Source organism: Onychomys torridus, chromosome 8 (assembly GCF_903995425.1).
Source record: "Onychomys torridus chromosome 8, mOncTor1.1, whole genome shotgun sequence".
NCBI lineage: Eukaryota > Metazoa > Chordata > Mammalia > Rodentia > Cricetidae > Onychomys > Onychomys torridus.
The window spans coordinates 77,275,668-77,301,515 of NC_050450.1; the positions used below are offsets into that span (position 1 = coordinate 77,275,668).

The following is a 25,848-nucleotide window of genomic DNA, read 5'->3' on the forward strand; positions in this document are numbered from 1 at the left end:
AGGTGTTGGGATTATAATAGATACACTGTTAACCTAGTACAAACAAGGGTGGTGTTAATAAAAAGAGGCTCCTCTGTCCCATGACCATGACTGGGCCCAGAATTCACCCCTCAGCCACACACCACACTCCTGGCCTTCCTGGCTCTGAGAGAACACCTGAGATGCAGCTGCTAGGTCTGAGGCGTCTAGAAATATAAGGCATGCTTTGTAAAGGTGAGCCAAAGCAAGAGCCTTCACTGTTGCTGAGAGTGTGACTTCAGGAAGACTGGGATGAAGCAACAAAACTATTTTTCTTTTAAAATCTGACTTAAAAAACAAAAAACAAAAAACAAAAAACCAAAAAAAAAAAACCCCAAACAAAAACAAAACAAGTTAACCCAAACAAGGAAAAAAAAAAATCTAAATAGTAATAAAAAAATCTACTTAACATTCCCTATCCTAAACTGTACAGAAGTTAAAAAAAGTCACAAAAACCAAATTAGCCTCCCCCTCACCCCAACACACACAAACACACACACACACACACACACACACACACACACACACCCCACCACAGCATTTCTGAATACAAAGAACTGGTTTCTTACATCAGTATTATCATTTTGAACAAAAGTAACACAAACCATCATCTAGTCTGTTGCCCTTTCTGGTCAAATTATGTATTTAGGTCCACACTGATGTGCAAATTAACATAACTTTTCAAGTTTTCTAGTCAGTGCAAATTAAAAATCCTACAGTGTACATTAGAAATATTTGACTTTATATCACAGATGAAAATTCTTCTTTCTGACATGCTGGTGGAAGTACCCAGTTTACAGCACAAATAAGAACTTTTCTGAGTCGGTCTACGTTACAACCAGGTACACAAGTGTTCAAAAGGCAACTATTACAGATTTCCATACCCTAAAAAAATAAAATAAACAGTTTCACTATCAAATTTTTATAAATACAAGCTACCTTACAGGTTCACAGCTAAGAGTTACAGAAAATCTAAAACATAGGTTAAACCCAGTTAGTTACCTTCCTCCTGGACAGCTTCTAGTCTAGGCAGAAGTACCTCTGGCTCTATGAGCTGTAACGAAGCACTGGGAACTACCTGCCTAAGGACCCAGAGGAGCTGCTGGGCATTTGGTGTTTAAGCCACTAAACTCAGGAGGCGTCAGGAATGTGTCAGGGGAGAAGAAGACAAGAGATGTGAAAAGAATGGTCATAGCTTTTCCTGAGAACATGTAGGTTACATTGCTACTGAGACAACTTTAAAGGAACAGAGGATCTCGTGGTGAACCAGTGTGGCAAGGTAAGGTAAGCTACCACTATCTAATATATAACTTGCAAACACCAAGTCTTACAAACTGTATCCAAACGAGGCTCATGCCTATACGTTTATCGGAATGCTGGGTGAACTAGTCTAAAAGTGTGAGCCGTAGCAAAACAGTACTAGTCTGTGTTGTGATATGGTATTGGGAAAGCTACACTATCTGAGTGACTAAGGCTTCAGAAAACAACCAGTGTGTCATGGGAAGGGGACACAAGGCTGCTCTAACTAGAGCATCTCTAGAGTTACCCTAATAATTTCAATTGATAGCCCCAAATTAACAATTTGTTTCCACTACAAATGAGCACTATGAATTACAGGTAAATTTTAGGAGTGAGCCTCCAAGGGAGGGTGACATCTTAACAATCCTGACCATGAATCTAAGGATAAATTTCATTATACTCCAAACAGGATCAGTTCACAGGGGGAAGCTGCAAAGCCTCAGTTCACTCCCTCAGCTGCAGTTAGCCAGTGTGAAGAAGGTGCATGGGCGGGGATAGACTGGCGGAGCATCTTTCAACGGTAGAATTTGGCATCACCTGTGAACAGGTGGAAGAGGTCAATTTAGTAGTGCAAAATTACTTTAGATAATGATAATGTACTCACTAACAGACATTACTAAGTTGTCCTTCCAGAAACATGGTCTAGGCCTAAGGTGACTCAGATCGAAGTTTATGGCAATTCACTGACTGAAGATCCATAATAAACTATTAAAAGGGAGAGAAATGGTGGTTTGGGGAATAGATTCTAGTCTTTCAGAAATTAATTCATGCAAGACCACCAAGTGCAAACATGTCATCCGTCAGAAACCCATGGGACTAGATGCCCACTGGGTGTGGCCAACTGTAGACGCAGTCCACTGTCAACAGCAGAAGAGCACCCTCTAATGGGGAGCTTGTGGAGCTGCAATGAAACAAAGCTTCCTCACCTCAAGTTCTTCATCATGTGCCTGGCCTCCCTTTAAAGACTGAGGAATGAGCATGGTGAGTATATATGCCATGGAGACCAAGGGCGAGTTCTATGTGGCTGTGACCGGCACTTATGTGGCCACACTACTAAATAAAGCTGTACAGTACAGTGTAAACGCTAAACACAAGGGTCATGCCACCAGGTTAATAATAAATTAAGTTAAAAATATATATACATCTCTCTCTCACTTGGAAATAAATATGATATAAACATCTCAACAGAGCTTCCCTCTCCGAGGGCAATGCTGTTGAAGCCCTATACTATTTCACAACACAAGACCACTCACTCAACGTGAAGGCAGTCAGTCTGGAACTTTTTTTTTTTTTTAAACTAAGTAATCTAATTTGGAAGCTTCCCTTATTTTTTTCCCCACTGTCAACACTATCTTTTAATCAATAGAGAAGCTTGTGAATTATAGAGCTTCCAATCTAAAGTGCTCTAAATATTACTTTAGACTCATCCACCTAATATATGTATATGTGCTAGGAGTGGAGCTCAATGGTAAAGCATTTGTCTAGACTTCCTTCTAGAGGACCTAGGTTCAATCTCTAGCACTGTCCAAGGAAAACCAATAAAAAGATTTTTGCATTCCAGCTCAGTATGGTCATTAAATACCCAGAGGCTTAAAAATGATGGCAGAAAGTACACTATTGTGAAAACTCTAAGTGTCATCTCTCTTTCCCTTTTCTCCTCAGGGGCTCCTAGAGATCAGAATGCAGGGTCCATTTGGTTTGGGGTGTGGGAAATCTCAGGAGGCACAGCACGCTGCAGGGAAAGCCCAGTGTTAACCATGACAGTTCAAAAAGCAAGTTCATTTCTAACATGCTGTGTTGTCAGCGTATCGGAAACGAAGGGGTAAAGGATCTTTTCACCCACACCCTGTCTATCAACCATGTCATTCTGACAGTGCATACTGCAGAGCAAGGCCCAGTCTTAAAACATCCAGTCAGGCGGAACATTTCATCTTCGTGCAACTTTGTGTGTTTTTTCAGTCATTAATAAACGACCAGAGTGTCTTGCTGATGAGTATGTGTTTGTGACACTCAAGTCTAGCTGTGGAAATGCTGTTTACACACCACTAGACTAGGAAGGAAATGAAGACCAGAGTGCTGACAGCACTTCCTGTGGACGACATGTGTCTCCTGGTTTGAGCAGACACTGCTTCAGCTCATCCTTCTACTCGGCTTCCTTTGTGTCCTCCTGATCGGAAGTACTGGAGATGTCATCATCCGACTGCTCTCCAGAGAAGTAGAGCATCAAAGCATGTGTCTTATGTGTTATGGTGACAGTACAGGGTCCCTGGGCCCATGGCTCCCCATCTACCTGCATCGGCATCATTGAACACTTCAAAATCAGCTGAAATCAGGAAATGAATAGAAAAATGTCAGTTCTAGAAACTACATGTAAGTTTTCCTATCTCCCACTATCTCCTACAGGTCCTTAACCTTTGACATTTAAGCAGGGAATAAAATTCATGTCAGACAATTTCAAGGATTAGGGTTACACATCTCCTAAAAAGAGACAGGCAAAGGATGAGTGGAGCTGGAGGAGGCAGGCCGGCCTCAGCATCGAGCGGGGACTATCTGTGCTTGGGGGGCATGATAGAAGCAGGTCTGTGGGAGGTGAAGGGCGGTTCAAGTCCCATCCTAAAATTCATCTGAATCCACCAAAATGCTGTTTGGGGATTTGTCTCCAGTGGGCATTTTCTTTCTTTAGCTGGCTGGCTTCCCGCATGCCCTGCTAGTCTCTAGAGGTTAGAGGAAGTGACAGATGCATGCTGTCTTCTCCACATCTGGGCTTGGAAACAGCGGTTACCTACCCGCACTGTATGTGCTTGTCCAATTCGAAAAGGGTTGGCCAGTTTCACCTGGATTTGAGCACAGTGGAAAGACCCATACACCCCAACTACTTCCAGCAAACCATCGTCATGCCTAACATTGGAATAAGAAAATGCAGTTACAGAATGCAATAAAATCAAACCATCCACAGAAAGCAGTTACTCTTTTAATAAGTTAGGCCATCAACTTATCTATTTATTTATTTATTGGATTAATGGCATATGGCACCACCACACCCACTCCATCAACTTATTAATATCTACATTAACATATACAGAAATGAAAGCCTGAGGGAAATGTAAAAGTTTACAAAACAAAACAAAAAAACCCAAAAACACCAACCAAATAAAAACCAGAAGGCTGGGTATAGTGACTCACACCTTTAATCCCAGCACTTGGGAGCAGAGGCTGTGAGTTCAAGGCCAGCCTGGTCTACTTAGTGAGTGTCAGGGCATCAGAGCTACACAGTGAGATACTGTCTAGAAAAGAACAAAACTAAAACCAAAAACAACAAAAATCAGATAACTTCAAAGCAGAGTGAAGAACCCAGACTACAACTGGCTATGGTGCCTAACAAGCTCTAGGGAGGCTGCCTCGGGAAGACTGAGTTCAAGATTAACATGATTTACACAGGGAGATCCCGTCAAAACCAAACATTCCCAAACCAATCAAATGGACATACCTGGCTAGAGGATAAGTCTCATCTCCCATTCCTTCCCACAGTCTGCAGCCACCGCCCCAGTATCCAATGTTCAGAACAATAATACCTTCCAAGTTAGGCAGTTCAACTCGCTCACCATCCAGTTCTAGCTTTAAAGAAATGTAAGTAGTTAGTTACTACAGGGCACCTTTTTTCTACACCTATTTACTTGGAACTTTAATATGCATATTCATAGATGTGAGGCATGCCTGAGGGTAAGACAACCACTCAAACTGAAGGCAACCTGGCTGTTTCTTCTCTTCATACAATGAAATGAATTCTTTTTAAAAAAGATTAATTTATTCATGTATTTTATGTACTTGAGTGCTGTCTTTATACATACCAGAAGAGGGAACCAGATCTCATTACAGATAGTGGTTGTGAGCCACCATGTGGTTGCTGGGAACTGAACTCAGGACCTCTGGAAGAGCAGTCAAGTGCTCTTAACTTCTCAACAATCTCTTCAGCCCATGGAATCATTTCTTAATTAGTTTATTCCTGGTGTGTGTGCACACACATGTGTGGAGGTCAATCTCAGGTATCACTCCCCAGGTGCTATCCACGTTGGTTTTTGAGAGCGTCACTGCCTGGCTCGTTTTTTTTTACATAATTTTTTAAAGGATTTATTTATTTATTATGTATACAGTGTTCTGACTGCACATATCCCTGCAGGCCAGAAGAGGGCACCAGATCTCATTACAGATGGTTGTGAGCCACCATGTGGTTGCTGGGAATTGAACTCAAGACCTCTGGAAGAACAAGCAGTGCTCTTAACCTCTGAGCCCTCTCTCAGCCAGACTCATATTTTTTAACTTGAGTTCTGGGGATTGAATTATGGCCCGCCCTTGAACTACAAGCCCTTTACCAACTGAGCTATCTTCTCAGTACCAAGCGGAACAGTTTTTTTTTTGTTGTTTTTTTTAAAGATTTATTTATTTATTATGTATACAGTGTTCTGCCTGTATGTATGACTGCAGGCCAGAAGACGGTGCCAGATCTCATTACAGATGGTTGTGAACCACCATGTGGGTGCTGGGAATTGAACTCAGGACCTCTGGAAGAACAGCCAGTGCTCTTAACCACTGAGCCATCTCTCCAGCCCGTGGACCAGTTTTTAATCATGTTATCAACAACATTCTTTTTTTCCCAATCCCTACTACCCTGCCATTATTTTAAAGATTTATGCTGGGTAGTGGTGCATGACTTTAATCCCAGCGCTCAAGAGGCAGAGGCAGATGGATCTCTGAGTCTGAGGTCAGCCTAACTTATAAAGTGAGTTCTAGAACAGGCTCCAAAAGCTACACAGAGAAACTCTGTCTTGAAGAAAAAGAAAAGATTTATATATCTAAACATTTTATGTGTAGCGTGAATACCTACATATGTCTGTGTTCCACCTGCATGCCTGGTGCCGAGGGAGGTCAGAAGAGGGCTTCAGATCCCTCTGGAACTAGTTACTTGGGTACCTTGCTCTGTACAAAACAGAGAAAGCAGTATGGCACCTTACATTCCTAAACCAGGAGCCTGGCACTGTGTGTTCTCCTCTGCCAATCAGTAGGAAACCAGATGACACTCCTGTCTTGCATTGCCGACATTATTTTGCAGAACCCACCATCTCCTCTGTAAATGTTTCTAACAGGCTGTGTACTCCGGCCTCATTCCTTTCTCTTACACTAACTGGCACAAAGGAACACATCACTCCCTCATTACAAGCCTTCATTGGCTTACCCTGGCACCCGAGGCAGAACTCAAGTTCCAAACAGGCTAGTATGACAGCCCATGGCTGGCCTCTGTCTGTCTGTAGGTCTGTCTGTCTTTAGCCTTTATTTTTGCTCTCTCCCTCCCTGCAAGCCACGTTCTGCACTGAAGCTCTCTTACAAGCAACTGGGCTCTGGGTTTGACCCCCAGAACCATACTCAATAAAACTTTCATGAAGAATCTTGCAATTCCTTCTCTGCTGGGTAGCTTCTCGGAGGCTTTCAGCTAAGGGTTTGCTGGATGGCAGCAGCTTTCTGGGGCTAGTGTATCAGGCTCCCTATTGCATGCTCATGTAGTCCATTCTTTTCCCAAGATGTTTATCATTTTACAATAGCTTTGGGTTTCTCTAATTAATGTCTTTTTTGTTGTTATTAACTATTACAGGCTTTTTCTAGAAGCGAGCAAGATACACAAGACTGCTATATGTGATATTAGGAGTCTGTAGCAATACACAATCAACAATGTCCTATTTTTACTGTTCATACATTTTACTTGCTTTAATATGTAAGAGGTATCATTTACAACATGAACTCATGTTTTAGACTTTCATGAGCATTCAGATGTGTCAGCACTTTGAGAGGAACTTTGAATTTGCTATCAGTTAGCTTACCAGTTAAACAGAATCTGGAAACAAACCAGGGTCCACGTTGTGACTACTAGTTCCTGTGGCTATGAACAGTGACTTAGGAAAATTACTTAATTTCTTTTTTTTTTTTTTTTTTTTTTGACGCTGGTGATTGAACCCAGGGCCTTGCGCTTGCTAGGTAAATGCTCTACCACTGAGCTAAATCCCCAACCCCAAAATTACTTAATTTCAAACAGTTTTGCTGCCTCTGGGAATATAGCAATTTTTGCTGATGATTTAGAGGGATAATGAATACAAAGAATGTAGTCCAGTGGAGGCCATCAAGAGGTGGCTCATTGGTTAAGAGTACCTGCTACTCCCACAGAAGACCCAGGTTCAGTTCCCAGATACCCACATGGCAGCTTACAACTGTCCTGAATTCTACCCCAGGAGATGGATCTGGTGCCCTCTTTGGGCCACCGAAGCCACCAGGAACACAAATGGTACACTTAATATATGCAGGTAAAACTCTCACATACATAACAAACAAAGACCTTAGCCAAGTGTCTGGCACTTGACATCCATGAACACTCAATATCCATGAACCAAGTATGTTTACAGAAAACTCAGCATTTGTTAAAGAACTTAAAAATCCAGACAACACCCATGCCTCTAGAAAAGACATTAGTAGCTTACCTCAATTTTTTTATTCAGATCTTTACATTCTTGCACTAAACAATCTTTAGTTCCATAGAATAGATAAACAGCCTATGAAAATGGACAAAATACAGCATTAAAGCATCAGGAAGACACCGTAGCAAAGCTCCTGCTATGCCACAAGCCACTGTTTCCCATTCTGGCCTGGACACTGAGGGACAGAAAAAGAGAGATGCCTCTGGCAGGCAACCCAATTTCACACCCTTTAACATCCACTCAACATTGCATTTTATCATGCAACTATGGTAGGAGAATTCTAGGTGAACTGTGGCCATGACACATGCAATGTTAATTGTCTCTCTCTTTGGAAATAGGGTCTCATGTAGCCCAGGCTGGCCTAGAATTTAATACTAAGTTTGAATCTTCCTGCCTCTGCCTCTTGGGGGCTGAGACTGCTGGGTTCATGAGGTACTGGGGGTTATACCCAGGGCTACATGCAAACCACACAAGGGCTCTTCCAACTGAGCAACATGCCCAGGCCCTCCTTTTTTTTCCCTCTGGTAGGGTCTTGCTATGTAGTCGACTGGCCTTCAACTTGTGGTAATTCTCCTGTCTCAGGCCTCTTACTCTGTTAGACTTACAGAATCATCCTTCTCTTTAGAAGGTGACAATCAAGCCCACTATTTTTTGTTTAACTAGTTGTTTTCAGAGGAAATGTGGGGTATGGTTGGGATGGTTTGTGTTTAAATAGCACTGCCTCCTGAGTTATCCAAAAAGTGTATTTTATAAGACTATGTTAAAGTCAGAAAATTCTTTTCTTCCTAGTTCTCCAAATTATTTAAGGAAAATGCATATAAACCTAGCAAACATTGTATAAACACTTTTGAACATAGAAGGGTTGATAGAAGATCTGAAGTTACCAACTGTATAAAGAGCAAGCTTTATTTGTCTTAGTAACATTACTTTTAAAAAGATTTTATTTTCTATGTATGGGTGTGTTGCCTGAATTTGTGTCTATGCACTACATGTTTGCTTAGTTCCTGTAGAAATCAAAAGAGGATTCCCTGGAACTAGAGTTAGAGAGGGTTGTGAGCTGTCATGTGGGTGCTGGGAATCAAACCCTGGTCCTCTGCAAGAACACCCATTACCCTTAACCACTGAGGCATCTCTACTGCCCCCTTAGCTTATTATTATTATTATAATAATTATTATTATTACTATTATTAAAAGGGAACTAGTGTCTGTGGAAGAGAGCTCTCCTGGAAATTGTGATGATTTTTTGCATCTACTGGATCCTGTAATGGCTGGCTGCTGCTACAATGTCTTTTTTTATTACTAGTCCCAGGAGTGATTACTGGAATACAAAGAGAGATTTCAAAAATGGCCTGTATGATTGAGAAAACTGTAATACAACAGCAAAAATATTAGCAGAAGTTAATCAAGCGATGGGCAAATAGAGAACCAGTTTTACAAAATATAGCTGCTATAGATTATTTTTGCTCAAGTATAATCTTGGTGTCAATAATTTCCAGGCACATGTTGCTTTAATGTGTCAGATTTCTCTCATAATATCAGTGGTCGAATCGACGATCTGTATAAACAATGGTGGGTGGTGGCACACACACCTTTGATCCCAGCCCTTAGGAGGTAGAGGCAGGCAAATCTCTAAGAATTCGAGGCCAGCCTGGTCTACAGAGTGAGTTCCAGGACAGCCAAGACTACACAGAGAAATTCTGTCTTGAAAAAACAAGTATCAAAGAGAGAGACAGAGAGAGAAACAGAATCTCTCAAGTGATCTCTGAATCATGGTTAAAATGGCGTTTTCCTTTCCTTGGTCTGCTAACTAATCTTACAGTTCTGTTATGCTTGTCCATAATAGCTAGACTAGCCATGTAGGCATTGCATTCAGCTTTGGCCTCTATTACAGCCACAATTTATTCTCTTAAAAAATAAAGAGAGGAGCTTTAGGGGTATGGAGATCTTTGTGCTCACAGACATTCATACAGGGTTGTTCCTTCAGGGAACAAATGAATGCAAAATCTGCTCTTTGCCCAGAAGGCTAAAGCTTTCTAGTCTGGTGACCTTTGCATTACCGTGTGGACAGAGATTTCCCGGCACCAGATCCTCCCCCAGACCCTATCATAAACTTGTTTTGCTCAGTCAATCTACAGAACCCATCTTTATGGACTTTACAAAGAGTTTTGATGGAGTCACATCTGGTGTGTATTTAGCTTACTTTGTTCCCCAAGGAGATTTATGTATGCTTTATTGTGCATGAGGGATTGAGTTAATTATCAACAGAATAGTTTTCACCAAATTGTCCTGTGCTTAAATATGTTTAAAATAAACCACTTGGGCTCAGACTCCTGAAGTTTGAACCAACACCGGCTATTGAGTCATGCTGTGCAGAACTGCCTTCTTGCCTCCCGAAGCTCATCTCTCTACTGTCCATGAAGGTCACAAAGACACCCCCACCCTCCAAACTAGTATGAAATTTCAACTATTTGTAAAACAGAAATAATTTGCATTATTTTTAACAGTCAAAAGTCACTTTAAAAACAGTGACCAGGTATGGTGGAGCACACCTTTAATCCCAGGAAAGGCAGGTGTAAGTTTAAGGGCAGCCTAGACTACATAGTCAGTTCCAGAACTACACAGAAAGACTCTGTCTCAAAAAAAAGGTAAAATAAATAAATAAAAAATCAGAAGCAATAATAACAAACAACAACAAACCAAACAAAAACAAAAACAGCCAAGCAGGCATGGCCAACATCTTTAATCCCAGCACTCAGGAGGCAGAGGCAGAGGCAGAGGCAGGTAGATCTCTGTGAGTTTGAGGCCAGCCTGGTCTACAGAGCGAGTTCTAGGATAGTTAGATCTGTTATACAGAGAAATCCTGTGCTCAGAAACCAAACCAAACCAAACAATACTACTATCAACGGGATCAGCTATGCTAGGAACTGGAGTGACGACTGTCGTCAAGAGCCATGGGAACAAATGCTCCTTTCCTTACCTCATTTGCCTCATGGAGCTTTCCTAAGCCAACAGATTATATTTCTCTATTGGTGACTTAACCAAAAATTTATTTTCCCTTGAATTTCTTTCAGTTATTTAAGATATACTTTAACATAACGTCCATCTAAGTAAACTATCCCAACTTTTAATTTTAAAACTCTCGTTATATTTAACAAAATATATTTATGGATCTTAATTAGAAATCCTATATAAAACAGAGCACGTGAGCCGGGCGTTGATGGCGCACGCCTGTAATCCCAGCACCCGGGAGGCAGAGGCAGGTGGATCTCTGTGAATTCGAGGCCAGCCTGGTCTACAGAGCTAGTCCAGGACAGGCTCCAAAGCCACAGAGAAACCCTGTCTCGAAAAACCAAACAAACAAACAAAACAACAACAACAACAAAACAAAACCAACCCAGAGCACATAAATGTTTCCATGAGTCAGTCTGATCTGAGTCTAAGAGTGCTAAATAGAATTGAACTATTGATTTTTACTGTACCTTCGGTGATAAGCAGGAAATGCTATTTTATCCCACACACCTTGTTAAGAATTCTGCTGGAAAACAGAGATGGCGCCTTCTCACGATGAGCATGAAAATTGAGAGCCATGAGGGCATCGGGTCCAATAGAGAAGTAGTTGTTCATTGTGAACTCCTGGGAGAGAGGAACCGACAGTGACTCTACCAGAGGGGCCATCCACAGGCAACCTTAGTCCCAACTCTTGTTGAAAATGGATACTTTCTGTAGTTACTTTTCAGACTAGCATGAACTGCCACTGAAGCTGTGGGCTAATAACTACAGACATGACTCCCACCTTCCATTTCTACTCAGCATGCCGTATCTCAGACCTTCCAATATGGAATGGCTCTGCATTTTCTTCTTTTTCTTTTTTTGAGACAAGATTTCTCTGTATAACAGCCCTGGCTGTCTTGGAACTGCTCTGTGGACCAGGCTGGCCTTGAACTCACAGAGATCCGACTGCCTCTGCCTCCCAAGTGCTGGAATTAAACGCATGTGCCACCACCGCCCAGTGGCTCTGCATTTTCTATGCAGGATTTTTTTTTAATAACATGTTTTCACAGTACTTGTTCTGTACCTTCTTTGTAACTTTCAGATTCTGTTGGTCTTCACTGTTTATTCCCTTAGTTTGTATTTTCCCAATTTAGCCTAAATTCTTCAGTCTACATGTCTAGCTCTGATCTCACACCTGAGCAAAAAGCACAAACCTCCAGTCTCTTATTCAGTACCCCACAGTCATTTGAGTCACATGACAAACAACTCATTTCATTTCATGCCAAGCCCCAGAATCCTTTTACTTGGTTAACATCATTTCCACATATCTAATCATAAAAATGAGAAATCTAGAGCTATGTATCTGCTTTCTTCCTCTTGTGGCCATCAGTTGTCAAGTCTTGCTTGGTCTGACTTTAAAACGCCTTTAAACTGCAAATAAAGTCTGAATTGTCCTCAAGGCTCTCCTTGTGTCTGTAAGCTATGGTCATACCATCTCAGAATATTTTCTTAAAATACAGATTGGGTTTATGGGTACCTCAGTGGCAGAATGCTTGGGCAGCATGCGTGAGATCCTGACTTTGATCCTCAGTAAATAAATACTTCTCTATTATCTCTGTACTGTTTGTTCTTTGCAGACATGCCTCACCTGTGTGTGGGAAATCCTGTGTGCCTTTGCTGATCTAAATTAACCTGATCTGCCAGGGCAGAACTAAGTGCACCTGGGCAATGTTCTTTTCCACAGCACATTTTCTAGTCCAGCTTGGGGACTGGGGATGTGGTTGAGTGGCAGAGTATTCATTTAGCACCTCCCAAATATAAGCGAACAGAAACCAAACAACCAAACAACCAGACAACCAGAACTAATGGTTAAGAGAGTAAGGCAGGCACTGGGGGTGGAGATGGGGGTGGGGGTGGCTGTTCTGCTTTGTACCCAGCTCCTTTTAGACACCAGGTCTCTCAGTCCTACCTGCCTGGAATCGTGGGCCACAGACACTGTGTGCATTTGTAAACTGCTCACAACCGAAGCACTAAAAACGTACCTTGGGTTTTCTTAAATTGTAGTATCCTTTGTTTGTTACCTGCACTTTCCATCTAAAAAACAGAAGTTAAAAAAAGGAGTACTTTTAACCAAAAAGCCTATATTCTAGATAAGCTGACATGAAAATTTCAATGCCATTTTAAAGTGTCTGAGGATGTACCCACATCTAAGTGTGCAAATTTAAAACGGAACTATTTACAATACCAAGAACAAGACATCAAAATCTGTTATAAGTACAATTACTATAATTCTTTCCATTTAAATAACATTTAACTTGGTTTTGGTTTCTTTCTTTTCTTTCTTTCTTTCTTTCTTTTTTTTTAAGATTTACTTATTTACTTATTAAGCAAACAGTGTCTGTCTACATGAATGCCTGCATGACAGAAGAGGGCATCAAATCCCATTATAGATGTCACCATGTGGTTGCTGGGAATTGAACTCAGGACCTCTGGAAGAGCAGCCAGTGCTCTTAACCATTGAGCCATCTCTCCAGCCCATGGTTTTGGTTTCTTGAGACAGGTTCTTAACTGGATGGCCCAGGTTGGCCTCAAATTCATGGCAATTCTCTCCTGCTTCAATCTCCCAAATGCTGGCATTATAGGTATGAGTTACCATGCCTGACCAACACCAATGAATTTTATAGCTACACAAGTCTTCATTTATACAAATCAAGTAACAGACTTGCCAGCACAGTGTAACTCACCGGTCTAGTTTGACTCCGTCTGCTTCCATTACATTTCTTAAGACCTGTGCAACCGGAATTTCTCCAGCATAGCCTGTACCCCAGCCCAGGGTATTGGACAGATCGTTGCCTGTTCCCAGAGGTAAGACTGCAACCTGTGGAATGTACTTTTCTTGTCCCTAGAAAAGAGAAGATGTACTGCAGATTTTTCTCTTTAGATTATTTGTAGCATAATAGTATTTTATAAAATTTAAAGACTAAAGCAACAAAGGCAAAAATATAACAACTATAGGTTGTGGTAACTCCTTAATCTCAGTGTTTCATTCCTAACTGTCCAAATTGGCTTCATCTTCTAGTAGTCACCTGCTCTTTTCATTCTTTTTGGGGGTGGTGCTAGGAACTGAACCTACACATGCCAGGCAACTGCTCTACTGCATCATCAGCCCCCATTAAAGTAGTTCTTAAAGACAGATACCTTAATCTTCATTTCATCAACTGCATCGAGGACCCAGCCCACAGTGCCGTCCCCTCCACAGACAAGGACTCGAACTGAGTGAGAAGGAAGAAGAGTGCACAGCTGGAGGGCTTTGATCGGGGGCGTTTTCGTTACATCAAACACCTAAGAATAGAAGAACAAGAGAAAGACTATGTTCACTCCACACTGTCCTTCACCTGCACACCAACAGAGGAGCAGCTGAGGAGCAGTGCTGGTACTAAATATTAGGTATTTTCCTCTGACAGCTCCCCTATAGGAATATTCCTATTCACATCCAGTCCACTGACCTGCAAAGGAGGAACTGGCCTCATTGTACTGACTAGGACACAGGCCCAGGAGGGTAAGTCAGCTGCCCGTGATTCTGCAGAGAGTCTAAGTCTACAATACCTTTTGACTCCTTTCTGTTCACATCAAACTAGAGCGTGGTAAGCTCACCCTTATCTAGTATTCTCTACTTTATGAAATATTGTGTGTTCCCCGAAGTAAACATATCTGGGGTCAGAGAACAGACAGCCACTAGAACAAAGCCAAAAATGGTGGCTAGAAAATGGGAAGAGTAAGCCCTAACAGAAGTTGGGCGGTGGTGGTACACACCTTTAATCCCAGCACTTGGGAGGCAGAGCCAGGTGGATCTCTGAGTTCAAGGCCACTTTAGAAACAGCTAAGCCTGGTGACCCATGCCTTTAATCCCAGAAACCCAACCTTTAATCCCAGGGAGTGGGGGCAGAAAGAGAAAGGTATATAAGGCGTGAGGACCAGGAACTAAGGAGAAAAGCATGTAGTTAGTTAAACATTTGGTTGGTTAAGCGTTCAGGCTTTGGAGCAGCACAGTTCAGCTGAGATTCATGTGGAGGAGGACTCAGAAGCTTCCAGCCTGAGGAAACAGGATCACCTGAGGAACTAGTAAGGTGAGATAGCCGTGGCTTGTTCTGCTTCTCTGATCTTCCGGCATTCACCCCAATAACTGGCCTCAGGCTTGAGTTTCATTAATAAGAACACTTAAGATTCCTACTACAACTTTATGCTTTTAAAACAAAACTGGTGCAAATTTCTAGAAACTAAGTAATTTTGAAAAATACACTATGACCTGAAATGTAAGGACTCTGAATATCTGGAAATATTTACTGACACACGAAAATATTTAAGAGACTAATGCCCTCTGTACAGGTGACTTCTGTGGTACGGTTTAGAGTAATCCAAATGCAGGGACAATCAACTGGATACATGGCCATGTATCTGTTAAGTTACTTTTGTCACGGGGTTTGTAATTATGAGGCTATCTATATTCCAAAGGGAGAAAATATTTACATCTTTGAGGAAATGCAAATCTGTGCATCTTACTGTTAATGGTACTTTCCCTCTTTGGTGCTAGGGACTGGATCTGGGGTCTTGCATGTTAGGCAATTTCTTTAGCATTGGGTTACTACTTCAATATGAAAATGTTTTTTACATTTTACACTTATGGAAGGAAAAGCAATTACATTTCTGATTAGTACAAAATGGATTTTTAACTGCTAGCATATTCACACAATCTTTTTCTTAAAAAAAGTGTGTGTTTTTTTTTTTTTTTTTTTTTTTTTTGGTTTTTCAAGACAGGGTTTCTCTGTGTAGCTTTGCACCTTTTCTAGAACTCACTTGGTAGCCCAGGATGGCCTTGAACTCACAGAGATCAACCTGGCTCTGCCTCCCGAGTGCTGGGATTAAAGGCGTGCGCCATCACCGCCCGGCAAAAAAATGTGTTTTTGAGCCAGGTAGTAGTGGCGCACTCTGTTAACCCCAGCACTCATGAGGCAGAGGTAGGCAGATGTCTGTGAGTACGATGCCAGCCTGGTCTGAGTTCCAGGACAGCCAGTGCTGTTACAGAGAAACCTTGTCTCGAAAAACCAAAAAGCAAAACACAAACACACACACACACACACACACACACACACACACACACACACACACACACAATATGTTTTTGAGAGAGGATCTTACTGTGTAGACTGGACTGGCCTTGAAATTAGAGATCCACCTGCTTCTGCCTCCTGTGTACTGGGATTATAGGAGTATGCCATTAGCCCTGGATTATGTATATTCAGTTTTTATGGCATGCCTCCCCTCATTTTAAAAATCAAGGTATAATTTACTTATAAGAAAATTCCTCTCTAAAAATGAAAAAGTAGTTGATTTTAGTTTCTGCAACTACTACAATAATCCAGTTTATAACATTTTTTAAAAATAAGATGTCTCAAGGTCCCTTTATAGTCACTTCCCATTTCTGTCCCAGACAATTAAAAGTTGACCCTCTCTGACTACTGATTTCCCCTTCTGGATAGGTCACATGGATGCAATAATCCAGTGTGATTGACCCGTTCAGCCTTGATTGATTTAGTAGTGCCTTTTTAAAGCTCACTTGCTGTCATGTAGTTTGTTTCTCTCATTCACTGAAAAGTATCCCACTTTAGGAATACACAAGTTGTTTATCCACTCACCAGCCGACAGGTCAAGCTGTTCCATTTTTAGGCAATTATGAATAATACTGCCATCTAACATTTGCACCCAAATCTCTGTGGGACATAAGGTTTCATTTCCCTTGAAATGGGATTGCTAGGTGATATGGTTTTTGTTTTATTATATATTTAATATATAAAGGCTTGAGTCTTTTATAATTATTATTCTTCCCCATGACTAGATAGTGACTTAAGGCATCAATAACCATTGCACTTCAGGAAAAGTAACAGCTGAAAATAAGGAGACCCAGGAAGCAAGGTTTTCTCTGTAGTTACCTGGACTGGATTTAAAAGGATCCTAAACTCCCCCAAAAGTCCTTCTCCCATGTTGGTTCCACTCCGAGAGTTGGCCAGGATTATTAGTGGGGTCCACTGCTTTCCAAACTTAGAAGCTAGCTAAAAAATGAACATGAACAAAATGGGGTTAGTGTCTGAGAGACGGCAAACAGAAAACTTTCCTTGGTAGCAATGGTGCTATAATAATTTGCTGAAATAAGAATTATACCAGTACAATCAACAAAATAATGAAAAACAAGCCCAAGAATGGCAGAGGACCTTACAGCTTGACCTTTCAATGTAGACTTCCTGTATGCATGTCTCCATGTAACGGATGAGACCACCCCCTCCTTTCCTTCCTCTCTTTTAAGACAGTCTTACTGCATAGCCTTGGTTGGCCTGGAATGCAGAGGTCAATCTACCCCTGCCTCCCAAGTGCTGGGATGAAAGGTGTTGGCCACATATCCACCAAAAGAGGCGATCTTCTTTCTTGAAATAAAGTATCTCAATGGGTCTTGGGAATTGTCAGTTATGTAGGCTGGCTAGCCACCAAGCCCTAGGAGTACTGTGTTCCTCAGGCAGGGATTACAAAGAGATGCTGAGGACAGAGCTCAGGTCCTCATGCTTGCATGGCAAGTGTTTACTGACTGGGCCACTTTCCCAGTCTCCACAGTATTCTTTCCACATCATCCTTTTGAAGAAATTAAATTAAATTTAATCCATCTGCCATGTATGCATGTATCCTATGAAGCCAGTCAATCTGGAGCTGGAGTTACAGACAGGTGTGAGCTGCTATGTGGGTGCTGGGAACTGAATCCGGGTTCTCTGGAAAAGCAGCCAGTGCTCTTGCTGCTGAGCCGTCTCTCCAGCCCCTTTACCATTCTTTAAGCAGTATTTTCATGAGTCTCTTGAAGAGGATTTGAGTGTGGTTCCCAGAACCCACTTCAGGTGGATCACAACAGCCTAGCAGAAGTCCTTTTGAATATGAGTATCTAAGCATATCTAAATGACTTCCGACCAATACTGTGGGGCTGGCAAGGTGGCTTCTCAGGTAAAAGCTTATCACCCTTGAGTTCAATCTCTGGGGGCTTACTAGTAGAAAGAAAGAACTAATGCCCAAAGTTATGGCACATGTACACCCACCCCCATGAAATGAATAAATGTAATAAACATTTTAAAAACTTTTTTTTTCATTTTCAGTTGTGTGTATATGTGTGTAATGTGTATGTGTGAGTGCAGGTATCCATGGAGTCACACATGTGCTTATGGTACACAAATATACACGAAATAAATGAATAAAAAACTTTAAAAGAACTCATTAATATGGGGGGGTTGGGGATTTAGCTCGGTGGTAGAGCAAGCGCAAGGCCTGGGGTTCGATCCTCAGCTCAAAAAAAAAAAAAAAAAAAAAGAAAGAAACTCACAGGAAAAATAAAACTTTATATAAAAAAAAAGAACTCATTAATAAAACAGTCCATGCTACTGCTAAATCAGATTAGTGTAAAGGTGAAAATGGTGTTCTTAACAATTTTCATTGATTTTTCTAATTTTGCTTCTAAAACAATCACATTTCAACACAATTGCTATGTTCAAATACTTGAAACATTACATAGGTTGAGTATCCCTTATCTGAAATGCTTGAATCAGAAGAGTCTGTCTGTCTCTCTTTTTATTCTGAGACAGAGTTTCTGTGTGGCCTTGGATATACTGGAACTAGCTCTGTAGACCAGGCTGGCCTCAAACTCAAAGATCCACCTGCCTCTGCCTCCTGAGTGATGGGACTAAAGGTAAGTGCCACCATGTCTTACTAGAAATCTTTTTTTCTTTCTTTTTCTTTTTTGGTTTTTTGAGACGGGGTTTCTTTGTGTAGCCTTGGCTGTCTTGGAACTCACTCTATAACCTCTGGAAGAGCAGCCAGTACTCTTAACTGCTGAGCCACCTCTCCAGCCCCTGGTTCTTTTTTTGCTCTGCATTCCAGAACTTGCTATAAAGACTAAGCCGACCATAAACTTTTGGTCCCACTGCCTTGACCTCCTGAGTGCTGCTATTAAAGTTGTTTGCAATCGTGATGGACTGTGGGCAACGTTTTATGGCTTACCATAGTGACATTTCAAACCCCTTAACCTCTTATTTACTTAATTCCCTTTTCCCCTCCTCAAATACGAAGAATCAACTATCTTATATAGCAACTTTAAGTGAATAAATTTGTAAGAAAATAGACGAATTACCGCTTCATAATCAGTCTTTTTGTCTTTCCGCATCTGGTTAATGGAAGTTAAATAACCCGGTGGGATGATGAGATTTTTGAATTCTCCAAAATCACACTTTTCATTCTTTAAGCTGCTCTTCATGCACTCATCATGGACTGTTTTCTGGCACCAAACGCACCTGAGGAAAGAAGTAGCCGTCAATTTATTTTAAATCAGCCTTCCTAATCCACCAACCACACTTCTGTCAAAAGTTAAAACAGTGTATCCACACACAAATAAATGTAAAAATATTGCACAAAAATATATTACCTATGATTATACTTTGAAAAATTCCCAAATAGCCGGGTGGTGGTGGCGCACGCCTTTAATCCCAGCACTTGGGAGGCAGAGCCAGGCGGATCTCTGTGAGTTTGAGGCCAGCCTGGACTACCAAGTGAGTTCCAGGACAGGCTCCAAAGCTGCACAGAGAAACCCTGTCTCGAGAAACAAAAAACAAAAAACAAAAAACAAAACAAAACAAAACAAAACAAACCACAAATAATTTCTCAGGGCAATTTTGTAACATGGTAGACACCTGTAGGCACAACACCCCCCCCCACACACACACACCCTATGGTCAATCTAGAACAGCTGTGCGTATTAGAAATGTGTATGCTTTACTTTGAACCTATTTATGACAGTTCCTCAGGTGTGGTTTGGCAATTTTCACCTTGTGTGTAGAGACTAAAGCATCCTATTTCTTTTAGGAGCTGACAAACAGTTCCATGTCTACCTCTGAAACAGATAGAACTTGTGTATCCAGATTTGCCTCGGTGTTGGGTACCAGTGCCATCGACAGGCAGGAGCAGTGTTGGCAAGACTCAGGCTTTCTATTATTAACCTGCTAAGCTACTTAATCCACTCACAGATAAGACAGATCTGACTGAGCAAACCAGGCCACCAGAGGGGGACAGAATGAACTCATTTAAAAAGGAGGGAATAAACACTCTTCTGTCAGATGTGAACTCTTGGCCTTCGATTTTAAAGGTGTTTTTTTCCCCTTTGGATGTTGAGATTTGTCAAGTAATTACTGTTTACTCAAGAGTTCTATTGATGGCTAAAAATAGATACCTGCACAATGTGTTGGGGACAATGACAACACAACTTGCTCATGCCATTTACACCGGCTTCAACGTCAGAAACTGTAATAGGTGGTTATACAGTTGATGTGAACACACCCATCTACCGGTGGCGTTCAGCTAACTACTCCTGTACATGTCATTATTGTTTTGAGAAAAAATGCTATTTGATCTCTGGCCTTGAACCCTTAATCCTTTTTAAAGAATTATTAAGTATGTTTATTAAATTTTTTCTATTTTACATCACAACCCCAGTTCCCCCTCCCTCCCTTTCTCCCGCCTCCTTACCTCCCTCCCACTCTACCCCCATCCACTCCTCAGAGTGGGTAAGGCCTCCCATGGTAGTCAACAAAGTCTGGCATACCACGTTGAAGGAGAGCCTAGCCCCTCTCCATTGTATCCAGGCTGTGAACTCTTAATCCTAATGCCTCAGGTTCCAGAGTGCTGGGATTATAGGCAAGTGCCACCAAGCCTGGCTTGGGTAATTTTTTATTTTCCTCCAGTGCTGGGGATGGATCTCAGAACCTGTTCACGATATTCAAATGTTCTATTACCTATCTACCTACATCTTCAGCTCAGCTAACTCTAACCTACTATATTATATTTATTTTTCCTTAAACATCACATTTATTGATGGGGAAAAGGGTCAAATTTCACTATCAATTTTTTTAAGCTAGGTAAGATGAAGACACTGATCTACTTAACTACTTAACTTCCTGGTTTCACATCTGCACAGCTTATCAGATCTGGCATGTAAAGTTTCCCATTCAGAAGTGCTGTTCTGGTTTAAGACAAACCAACCAACCAACCAACCAACCAACCAACCACACACACACTCCAAAACAAAAACCTATAGTGCTAAAAAACAAACAAACAAACAAACAAACAAAAAAACAAGGGCAGGGGCTGGGGAGATGGATGGCTCAGCAATTAAGAGCATTTGTTGCTGGGTGGTGGCCTTTAATCCCAGCACTTAGGGGGCAGAGGCAGGTGGATCTCTTCGAGTTCGAGGCCAGCCTGGTCTACAAAGTGAGTTCCAGGACACCTAGGGCTGTTACACAGAGAAACTCTGTCTCCGGGGAAAACAAAACAAAAGAGCGAGCGAGGCAGTGAGCGAGGCAGCGAGCGCATTTGTTACTCTTGCAGAGGACCTGGGTTAGATTCCCAGCAACTACATTATCAAACCTGGGGCTTCATACATGCTAGGAAGGCATTCTACCAACTAAGTTACATTCCCAGCCCCTAAAAACATTTTTTTTTATAAAGTACTATTCACTAGTGCCTAAAATCTTGCCTTGATAATAAAAAAGAAACCCTATTGTTTTAATTCAGAGGTCTCCGATAACTAGGTAAACTGTTTTTGCCTTTTTTGTGAACTCAGTTATGTGCTATATCCATTTTTTTCTTTTCTTTTGAGACAAGGTCTTACCGTGTAGCTTTGGCCATATCCATCTCTCATTAGTTTTTAGGAACTTCCATATATCCATCTACCCACTTATCTATTTCTCTTCTAATGCATCACTTATGTGTTAGACAGGCATATGTGGAGGAACACTTCTGGGAGTGTTTTCTCCTTCTACCATGTGGGTCCTGGAGACTGAACTCAGGTTGTAAGACTTGGTGGCAAGAGTCTACCCACTGAGCCATCGGATGACCCTTCCATTAGGTTTTGATAACTGCATACACTTTTATGGACCCAGAAATCTTTATGTCATAATTATAAAAAAAGTGTCAGTTTGTCTTTAATTTATTTATTTATCGAGACAGTCCCATATATCTCAGGCTGGCCTTGAATTCCTGTAGCCAAGGATGACCCTGAACTCCTGAGCCTCCGAATGTGGGAGCTTCCAACTGAACCTGGGTCCTCTGGAAGAACAACCAGTGCAATCACTGAGCCACCACTCCAGCCCAAATATAAGGAATTATTTTTTGTTTGTTTTGTCTTTTGAGACAGGGTCTCACTATGTAGCACTGGCTGTCCTGCAACTCACTATGTAACCTAGGCTGGCCTTGAACTCATAGAGAGCCTCCGGTCTCTGTCTCCCCAGTGCTGGGATTGAAAGCGTGCACCACCACGTCTGGCTAAAATAAAGAATTTTTAAATGCAATCCAACCCCTTACTTCCATGAGAAAAGAAGTGAGAAGAACAAAAGGAAGGCTGGGGAAGGACGGAACAGTGGTTGGGGTAGACGCAGGACTCTACAAAAACTCACAGAGCAGATTCCAGAGGACAGCGAGCAGGATCAAAGAGCAGTTACACGTATGCATGAAAACACCGAAGAGAAACTATTTTGTACATTAATCCAACACATCTCTGAAAAGTTAAACGTGAGACTAGAGAGATGGCTCAGTGGTTAGGAGCACTGGCTGCTCTTGAGGACCCAGGTTCGATTCCCAGCACCCATCTGGCAGCTCACAACCCTTGCAACTCTAGTTCCAGGAGATCAGATGTCTTCTTCTGGCCTCCCTGGGTACTAAGCACACTAAGCACAGTGTGATGCACAGACGTACACACAAACAAAAGACCCACAACACATATAATTAAAAAAGAAATCTTTAAAAAATTAAATCAGATTTAGGAATATGATGTCCATATGCTTGGCTGTGAATATCTTGATTTAAGCTTATTTTTTGGCATAATTATTAATATTGCTCTTTTCTGCTCTCAATGTGTTGTAGTGTGGACAATAAATCCATAGATAACAAGAATTTTAGCCAGGCAGTGATGACACATGCCTTTAATGCCAACACTCAGAAGGCAGAGGCAGGTGGATCTCTTGAGTTCAAGGCCGGTGTGGTCTATACAGCAAGTTCTAGGACAGCCAGGGCTACACAAAGAAACCTGTCTTGAAAAAAAAAGTTTTTTTGTTTTTTTTTTCCAAAGAGAGGTTGGAGAGATGGATCAACAGTAAAGCAAGTGTACTGCTCTGGAAAAGATCGAAGTTTGGTCTGGAAAAATACCATGTTGGAACGCTTACAACCACCTACAACTTCAGCTCTGGTGTGTGTGTGTGTGTGTGTGTGTGTGTGTGTGTGTGTGTGTGTGTGTGTATGTGTGCCACCCTCTGGGGTCTCTGCATCTACACTCATCTGTATATACCCCACACACACAGACATTCAGTAGCTCCACAGCTAGGATCACCTTTGTGCTTCTAGTTCTCAAAGTATGGGTGGGACTTTCTACTTGTTGGGAATAAAACCTGTCAGAGAGTGAGATCCAGACAAGGCTCTGACGAGGCTGGGTGTCAGAAGTCTTGGGAACCAGTCCTAGCTTATCTTTCATTGTTCTCAATGGTCCAACAAGTCAGAGTAAATGATCTGCAGGGCAGCACAGCTTTCCACCAGCCTCCAACACAGACGCCTGTTTAAGACAGCATTCCACACACAAAATGCACTCTTCACTGTATATGCCGAAGCCATAAAGATATTCTCAGTTTAACTCAGGTGACTCATCTGAGACACTAGTCCTGGAAGACCCAACAAAAGAGACGTTCCTTTCGAGCTGGTGAAGCCCGATAGTCCCATGGCTTGAGTTGGAGTCACAGGACTCATGTGGTGGAAGGGAACTCACTCCACAGAGTTTTCTGACCTCCAAATAGTGCAACTTCATTGCTAATGTGCACCCCTATGATAAACATACTAACAGAAGACGTAAAAATACTATTTTTTGCCTTGTGTCAAATTCTTCACTCTGACACCAGGAGCTGCGTTAGGAAAAGAAATGTAAAGGGCTGCTTTGGGATGACCCTTGTTTTCACTGTTCCAAACCAAGAACCAGTTGGTCTGTGAGGAGCAGAAAGTTACTTCGTGTGCCCTTCATTTTTCCCTTATATATAAAATGGGGCGCTACAGAGTAGCCACAAGGCAGGCGGCAATGAAGAGGTTTTTGATGAAAATTAAGAGCCCTGGCAGGGGTGGGAAGGCAGGAGTTCAGTTGGCAGAGTGCATGAGTAACATGTTCAGGGCCTTTGAGTTAGAACCTCAGCACCCCACGAACTGACCTGTAATCTCAGCACTGGGGAGGTGAAGGCAGAAGGATCAAAAGTTCGAGATCATCCTCTGCTCTCCAGTGACTTTGAGGCCAGCCTGGGCTATTGGAGACCCTGTTTCATAAACGGAGGGGGGTGGAAGCAACATCTAAATGGAACTGCCATGGACGCCAGGGATGCTTGTGAGCGATTTAGGCCATTTGCTGCGTTGAATTTAGGTCTCTTGACCCAGCGTTTGCAAACCGGCCCCCCTCCTTCCCTCCCAAATCCCTCCATCCCCTCACAAAGGCCATACCTGTAATCGCAGAGCTTAGGCTGGCTGCCGCACTGCTGCTGGCAGACGACACAGGAAGAGCACAGGGGCACGTTGCCGCGGATCCAGTGGTGAGGCATGGCATCTGCGGCCCGGCTGTCGTTCTTGAGCATGATCTCCTTGCACTGGAAGCGCTTGTCCGCCTTCTTGAGACAGCCCTCGTCCACGCGGAGCCCGCAGCAGTCACAGAAGGCTCCCTGCAGGATGTGCTGCGCGCACACGCAGCAGTAGGTGGGGTGGCTGAACAGGTCGGTGTCGCGCCAGCCGTGCTTGCTCTTGCGGAAGATGTCCCTGCGATGCAGCTGCCGGCGCGACCGCTGAAGGCTACACCACAAGGTGATCAACACCGGCAGCAGCACGGAGCACAGCGTCCATAGGACCAAGTGGCCATCGGGAAGCAGGCCCCGGGTGGGCGGACTGGTCCGCCGGTCCCCCTCCATCTTCCCAGGCTGGGGCGTGGCCTAGGGAGCGGCCGGGTCCCGCGGGCTCGCCTTAGGACTCACAGCGTAGGGTTGCGGCTCGCCTTGGCTGCGCGCGGCCTCGGCCCCCGGGCCCGCACCCGCGGGCTCGGTCCAGCGCAGGCCAGGCCCGCAAACCCCGCGCTCACAACGGCCGTCCCGCGCCCCTCTCGCGAGGTCTCTGGAGACCCGAGTCCGCTCGCGCGGCCCCGGGTTCTACCTGCAGCCAAGCCTGCGGGCGCCGTCCCACCCGCACGCTGCGAGACCTGCGTGGGGTGAGGAGGCCGCGCTTGTGGCGCGCACCTGCGCAGTCCGCACGCTGGCCCAAAGCGGCGAGGGGTGGGCGGGGCCGGAGCATGGGCGGGGTCGGATAGGACCAGGCCTATGATGGCGCATTCCGCTGATGGGCGGGGCTAAAAGAGGCGTGGCCTGCACAGACGGAAACCCGTTTATAGGCGGGATGAGATGTAGGGCGGGGCCCGCGGCAGCGCTCCCCCCTTGGGTGGGAGGGGTCAGGTATGAGGGCGGGGCCAGATCTGGGGGCGAGGTGGAGGCTGGAGGTGGTCGGGAAAGTTGAAAAAGCTTGATTGATCTGGAGCATAGGAATGGATGAGCACCCTAGAAGCGTAGTCTTAGTGTGGAATGAGGCGTGGTTTAGGGGAACAAGGGGCGGAGCAACATTGAGGATGTTAATGTAGATGGTTGACCGGCTAAAGGAAGTTCTACTATAAACGACTTACAGTATTTGATCTTCAGCCTGATCACTTCCTCAGCGGTGGAGGTGGGGTTGACATGGTTATGATTGTTGGAGTGGAGGAAACTGTCTCTTTTGAAAGTATAACGTCAGAGATTGCCAAAAGTCACCAGCGCTCTTGCTTTCTCTGTATTTACTTATTTATATATTGGTGCTGGGGATCGAACTCGGAGGTGTCACATGCTAGACAGCA

The 25,848-nt window shown here is 43.1% G+C and overlaps 1 protein-coding gene across 1 annotated transcript; it reads right to left on the bottom strand.

Annotated features, from left to right (window-relative positions):
* Nucleotides 1–630: 630 nt before the first annotated feature.
* On the bottom strand, nt 631–25,214 carry Dgke (diacylglycerol kinase epsilon). Its single transcript, XM_036196671.1, has 11 exons — nt 24,426–25,214; nt 19,042–19,201; nt 16,814–16,933; nt 14,025–14,168; nt 13,571–13,728; nt 12,869–12,920; nt 11,355–11,468; nt 7,839–7,910; nt 4,805–4,932; nt 4,104–4,215; nt 631–3,640 (listed from the first exon to the last, which is right to left on the bottom strand). Exons 1-11 carry the CDS (start codon nt 24,881–24,883, stop codon nt 3,461–3,463), a joined length of 1,698 nt encoding a protein of 565 aa, XP_036052564.1. The 5' UTR covers nt 24,884–25,214; the 3' UTR covers nt 631–3,460.
* Nucleotides 25,215–25,848: the final 634 nt, after the last annotated feature.

Coding starts and splice junctions, on each gene's coding strand:
- Dgke (XM_036196671.1), bottom strand. CDS start 24,883: ATGGAGGGGGACCGGCGGACCAGTCCGCCCACCCGGGGCCTGCTTCCC. Junction 13,729..14,024: donor TTGATGAAATGAAGATTAAG/GTATCTGTCTTT, acceptor TCTCTTTTCTAG/GGACAAGAAAAGTACATTCC. Junction 11,469..12,868: donor ACAATTTAAGAAAACCCAAG/GTACGTTTTTAG, acceptor CCTCTCTCCCAG/GAGTTCACAATGAACAACTA.